Source organism: Myxine glutinosa, chromosome 12 (genome assembly GCF_964187855.1).
Source record: "Myxine glutinosa chromosome 12, kmMyxGlut1.1, whole genome shotgun sequence".
NCBI classification, from domain to species: domain Eukaryota; kingdom Metazoa; phylum Chordata; class Myxini; order Myxiniformes; family Myxinidae; genus Myxine; species Myxine glutinosa.
The window spans coordinates 101,911,822-101,918,505 of NC_136272.1; the positions used below are offsets into that span (position 1 = coordinate 101,911,822).

The 6,684-nt window shown below is 46.3% G+C and overlaps 1 protein-coding gene across 10 annotated transcripts in view; it reads left to right on the forward strand.

Annotated features, from left to right (window-relative positions):
- SUPT20H (SPT20 homolog, SAGA complex component) overlaps positions 1 to 3,271 on the forward strand; it is a 100,838-nt gene extending 97,567 nt beyond the window's left edge. For all 10 annotated transcript variants that reach the window (XM_068132206.2, XM_068132209.2, XM_078766136.1 and 7 more), the window contains 3 exons: positions 852 to 954; positions 1,115 to 1,194; positions 1,980 to 3,271. In XM_068132206.2, the coding sequence (XP_067988307.1) occupies positions 852 to 954; positions 1,115 to 1,194; positions 1,980 to 2,138 (342 nt within the window). In that variant the 3' untranslated portion in view covers positions 2,139 to 3,271. The remainder of the gene's footprint in view (positions 1 to 851; positions 955 to 1,114; positions 1,195 to 1,979) is intronic.
- Positions 3,272 to 6,684: the final 3,413 nt, after the last annotated feature.

Below are 6,684 nucleotides of genomic sequence, written 5' to 3' on the forward strand. Positions count from 1 at the left end.
AAGTGTGCGTTGTATCCACGGCTGTAACGTAACAACAGTGCGAACGTGGCGTTTTGCCTCGCGAGGAAATTACGTTTTCATCGCATGTTGCAGGCATGTTGCAGTCACTGCCACCGCCACCACCAGTGTGTTTCAACTGCCTTTGAACACTTAGCCCACATGGGTAAGGGGATGCATGAGAGCATCTGGGATGGAGTAGCGCGGTCAGACCTTTCTCCGTATTTGCGTACATAATAAATGTATGGGCCTCCAGCTTATCCGGAGAAGTCTTCCAGAAATTTTAATTCGTATCGGTTTGCTGTAATCTTGGATGGAAATTGGTTTCATGACCAGCGGGGAATTTTAACTTTTATTAGTCATACATCCAAAGTATTTAAAATACGGTATGAAGGACTTTCGGTCCATCATTTGGACCTCATGTTGTTATTTTTTTAAACCAAAGGTTCTTTGTCGGGGGTCGGGGGGGGGGGGGGGAGGTTCAATTGTGTGATGATATCCTGGATCTCTTGTATTTTATTCCAAATTATATGGTTCGAAAGTATTAAAGCAAATGAGCAGTCGTCGAGAGCTGTCTCTGCTCCGCTAATGAGGCAAAATGATCGACATACGGCTTGTATAATCCAGACCCATGTTGCCACCGAGGCATCAACAAACGCCCATGCACGGAGAGTTGCACCAAACACCTTGGAGATGATACGCCACTTGTGTAAATGTGAGAGGAGCATTGAGAGGTCTGCGAACCTGTAAAAGAGTGAAGGTGTGTGGGATGTGAAGAGGTTGGAAAATATTTCAACAATTCGTAACCTATGTCTGTCACCAACCTTCCTATCTCCCCTAACCTCCTCCCTTAGAGCTGTGAGGTAAGCGTCAGTGGACCTGACGGAAGCCTGACCACACAGCAAGCCACTGTGATCAGCCTGCCAAGCATCATGCCTACTCCACAGCAAGCTTCTAGTGAGCAATAGATTTGCTCCATTAGCAAGTATCCATTTTTTTAAGAGGAGTCTTTGCTTGGTTTAAATTGGTGTTGCTCTCCAGAGGGGCCTAGCACACTTGCTGGGACAGTTTGAATGAGCTCCCTCGGTGATTCATGCGAGCTGTTTGTGATTTGCAGGCAGAGCAGGACAAAGGATGCAGCTGAGCCCAGTACTGCAGCAGCAGCCCACGTCGGCTGTGGCGCAACATCAATTCCAGGTATCTTTGTGAAATTGACATGAAACGGCAGGCATAAACCTTGCTCGGTGAATAAAACCTCTGAGTTTGTGTCTGCCGGTTTGAGGGATTTATGAGTTATGTATTGCAAGACGGCAGGTTGGTTGATGTGGTGGTGGTGGTAGATGTTGTTACCCTGCAATAGTTATGGGTCCGTGACTTCAATATGGTCATTTAATTTCGTGTACAGCACATGGCTGCTGGTAGCATCATTTGCTGGGGGTGTTGCTGTGCCGCTGATGTAGCGCCTCGTTTGGTGGAGCAGGAATTTGTAATTTGTTTATGGTGCCGGCGATAGTTCGCCGACTCCTCACGAAGGACACCGTGGGATCTTTAACGTCCACCAGCTAATGTCGGTAGACGGGACACCCAGTTTAATGTCTGTCCAAGGGACAAGCACACACATTGATGCCTACATGTGAAACACCATGGTGAGTTTATAGCTGAGCCAAGATTCAAACCCAATATCAGACTTTGGTTGTTGTCCCCTTCACCCCGAGTTAGGAAACGAGTCTCGGTTGGTCATGATTGGAAATGGTGTTTGTGAACAAGGTGACACCATGCTCAAATGTATCAAGCGCTGTTATACGGATGTTAGGATCGCTGGTTTAACATCTCAGTGACGTTATTGAAGTCCTCTTTGTACCGGCGCACGGGGATTGTGCTATTGCCTTGCTGTGACCGAACCAGTGCCAGCGTACACGAATCTCCCCTCGGTTGTTGAAGGACACACACTGATGGATCTGTACCCTTTCCCCTCTCCCTAGCAAATGCTGCAGCAGCAAATGGCCCTAGCCACCATACGCCAACAGCAAGCTGTAGCAGCCGCGGCGCTGGCGGGGCCCGTGCCAAGCGGAGGTAATCCGGCTGGTCAACACAAAGCTAAAAAGAAAAGGACCACGCCGGCTACGCCTCCCCAGACTTGAATTCTCACCCACATGGGGGACATGGTCCTGTGGGAGCAGATTGTATAAAGAATTATTGCGCAGCGAGATGGACGTTGGTTTTTAACTTCGCCGGTTTGGACCGATTCGCGAGCGTGGCTTTGAGGCCGCGCGTTTTGCGGTCGGATTTTATGCAGTATGTCTTCTTTTGGAGATTGTTCTTCGTGGTCACTTTTGAATATGGAGGCTCTTTTTGACGAGGTCGAGAGGGTCAAGAAGGTTTCCAATGTTTCATTCTCCTGGGAGAATGTTGGTGTGAGGCAGGGGGGGGGGGGGGGGGAGGGATTCTTCTTTTGAGCTGTATTAAATGCAATTCTCGATATACGTTTTGGCGAAGCCAGGCATAATTGAAATTTTTTATTTTTACATGAATGTAGTTTTCTGCTTTTTCTTTATGCCGACCCCCTTCCCCACACCTTCCCCACACCTTCCCCATGGTGTTCAAAGGCAAAGTGTTGCTGAACCCCCTAAAGGTTTACCGTATTACAAAACTGTGAGCCAAAAGCAGCGTTCCAGCTCCGAGGCTTTTCTCAAAACCACCGAAAAGCCGTCTCGTCATCGTCTCATCACAATGAAGGTGCAAGGTGACGGTCCGATGGCACTTTGTAGAGGGACCTTTGTCTATTTAATAGAGTATGCTGCACAAAATGTGGAACAATGGAGCCGTACCGCAGACCGAGCCGCTCGGCCGTTACTACGTGCGACCGGTCTCGGCGAAGGTGCGAAACGTTTTTACCACTCGGCTTTGGTATCGTATTTTTGGTAGAATTTTGGAAATTTTTTGCACAGCTGTTGGGATTGTCCTGTGCGCTTCTCGAGAGAAAATATTGTCCGTGAATATGTCGTGTGGTCCGACCGTGGCTTCTCGTAACATGCCTTCGAAAGGGAAGAAAAGGGTCGCTCGGGGTAAACCGAGCCACCGTCATCGCCGGTCGTCTGAGTGACCGTCCGGAGGGTCGCGTCTTGACAAAAGGTCGATTCGTGGGGATACGTTGTACACAAATCTTGTCTGTAATTATTAATGACATGTTCAATGCTACAAAATGTTCTTTTTTTTATTTTCTTCCAGTTCTGCCGTTGTGGAATTTGTAAGTAAATTTGCTCTCTGCATCTTCTTCCGCCTGCTTTGTTTTGCATTTGTGTGGAGCTGCCCTTCCTCTTTCTAATGTCGCCTTCGGTGGTGGGATTGTAAACTTGTCAGGAACCCATTTTGCAGAAAAAAATTCATCGTTATTTTGAAGAGGATGTTTATTTATTACATATGCAAAGCATGGCAAACTATTTCCCCTCCCTCCCCCTTTCCCCTCTACCAAAAGCTTACACTTCGAAATGTCCAGTTCATAGTGCACACAATGTACAGCTACTAATTTCACTATAACAAGATTTAAACACTTCAAAAAAGTTTCATCGATATAATACTGCAGTCAGGCCACGATAGGGGAATAATTTCTGCAGTAACTTTTTGTAAAGGGCTGCAATGTGGAGTCCAGAAGATTCACTAAGCAGGTGTGCGAAGGTATTCGATACACTTGTGTTTCACGAATACCATCCCTCATGTGAGTTTTATGAACTATATTTATGTAAGTTCCAGTAATGACCCAGCGGGTCCATTGGAAATAACCTCCTCCAGACCATGCAAAGTGTCCTCGGCACTTTCGTTCTCCGGGGGTGGACCGACTCCATGACGCAGTGTACGCAGCGCACGAGCCAGCAAGGCGAGCATTGCCACGAGACAGACCATAAACAAGGCCGTATAGGAAGCGACGTCAGCTGGACGTGGACGGCCATTCCAAAATGCTTCGGGCCCGGACCTGTGTACCCGGAATGGCACAGAGCTGTTGGCTTCCATTGAATGTTCCTTTTTCCAGGTGCAAGTTGTAGTAGTAGCTGCTGGCAAACTGGAATGGAATTGTCTTATTAGGATATTAAAATAATAATTTTGGTATTGCAATAGGACAGTTGGCCCATCATGATTGTGTTGCATTCTCCTCAGAGCATAACTAAATGATTGTTGTGCACTGTTCTATTAGTTTATGGTTACTAACATCATCATTCAGTTGTGTATTTAAAATCTAGGTACAAGTAAAACACTAACCCCCTGCATGAAAAACCTGCTTTGGGGACAATTATTTATTGATGATGTAATTATGGTGGAAAGTACCCCCTGCCCTGACTGCCGACACACTCACTCTCCATCATCCCACTCCCTTCCACCTCTTTTTTAAATCTCCCTTCTCTCTCTCGGCACCCCAACCGTGCTTTTTGTACAAATAAATATATATGAATAAACTAGTGGTGGCCTTTGCCTCCTGGGGGTGTTCCGCATCGCTAGCTCATTCCATCAGCACCTGGAGCTCTCTGTGTTCCACACCCCTAGCTGATGTTTTGTTTTGCGCAGATCTTCGGTTGTTCCTTCGAGTCCTTCACCAACACTTTTCACATTTCCATCGCTTTGTCATCTGCCTGGGCCGGGAGTGTTTGAAGTGTGAATTGGCAAGAATCGGCAACCATCTCAAAAATGCCCACAGTGGTTCTACCTCCTCCGAATCTTTGAGGAGGGCGACCCAAGCGCCAGGTTTGAGTGGTGCTGGATACTGGGTTTAGGGTGCGTTTGCCACCTAGTTATATCAATGAAATTTGATACAGACCGACGCCATTTGTTTGCACACATAGTCAAGCCTCACGAAAGAGCTCGTACATTCAATGGATCATGACCTAACAGAACAAAAGGAACAGTAGAGAAAAGAGGGGTGGGGGGGGGGGGGACACCAACAGCAGAGTTGAAGGCCAAGAGAGAGGGAGACTTGTACACACAATGGGTGTAGAGAGGAATGGGGGGAAAAGGACAACATGGATACAGAAGGAAACTCACAAGGAGTGAAAAACTGGAAATATTGGAAGGAGGAGGGATAGGGTGGGAGGGGGTTACTGGAGTTAGAAAAGATCATGGGCATGATCTAACATGGCGGTCAACAGCTGTCTTGAAGATCTGGAGGGAAGAATGCAATTGCTTTTGAACGCTTTGAGGGTGTGGGGTGAGAGAGAGTATTTGCGTGTGTGGGGGAAGGTTTGAGTGTGAGGTGGAGGGGAAGTTTCGAATGGGTGGAGTGTGAGGCGTGGGGGATTGAGTGGGTTGTGTGCAGGGGAAGGTTTGAGATGGTGGGTGAGGATGCAGAATGGGGGGGACACTGAAGCTTTGAGGAGTGGTAGAGGAGGAGGGGACCTGAAGTGAAGGGTTGCTGATTCCAAATTCCCAACCTTGACAGGAAGATAAAGATCATGGTATGGAAGGTAAGATTTTTTTTTGTCAAAGGCATGGTGAAACATGTTGCTGTACATGTGATAGAATGGTTGGTGGACCAAGTTCTTATCTGACAGACAGTTTTGGATGCCTGAAGTAGTCCAAAATGCCTGCCCTATACCAACACCAGATTGAATTAATCTCATTGGAGGTAATGGGAGGGGGGGGGGGGGGGAGGAGGAGTGGCGATGAGGAAAGTGTAGCAGGCAAGTGATAATCACCCATCCAAACTCAAGCTACTTTCAAGTCCTGCCAACATCCCTATACCCCCTCTATCTCCAATGCTTCCAGGTATCTATCCAATTCTAATTTAAACCAATGTACTGTTTCTGCTGCCACTACCTTTCCAAGGTTCCAATTCCATGCATTGACTCCTCTGGGTGAAAGACCCTTGCCTTCCTACCATCTTAACTATCAGGTTATGGCCCCTGGTCCTATCACTGTCTCTTGTGCTGAATAATTATTCTGCACGTATTTTCTCAATACCCTTTGTTATCTTAAACATCTCCATCATATCCCCTCGTAACCACCTCCTTTCTAATGTATGAAGTGCTTTCTCCTTGAGCCTGGAAACGCCGAACCTTTTCCTCCCGAAATGATTCCCACTGCTTCCTAAATGCAAAACCTTCCTCAATACACCGTTATTCCATGCATAGGTTGACATCTATAGCTTTGCTCGTATAATATATAAAGAAGAAAGTTTATTTGTTTTTGTTTCTTTGTGTATCTGTTCGTTTATACATTCTGACCCTGCAGGAACCAGTGCAACCAAACATGACATGGCCTCCTCTTTCATCCAGAGGAAGGTCGAGGGCTATGTTTGGATAAAAAATTTTTTTTAAATAACTGTATATATTAAATTCAGATAATTGGCCTTCAGGCCTCAATCGGGTCTTGTGCTTATACACTGCCTGGGTTTTTCTTATCCTGGGGGCAATCGAGTAATGTATTGTGAAGATCGCATGTTGAGATACTATTTCATGATTTGTTGTCAACAACACAAATTTAATTAACAGTGTGTTTACACGTCCACCTGTAATAAAAAAATACATTGCTTTACACAGGTTTATTATAACACTTCCGTGTTCAGGCCTCGAGTGAGTATCTTCGTATACACTGGGATTTTCCCGGGAGCGATGGCATAAAATATGTAATATATGTATTGTGAAGATCGTATGTTGAGGTCAGATGTACGCAAGCTGATGATGGAAACTGTGTATTCCCTTT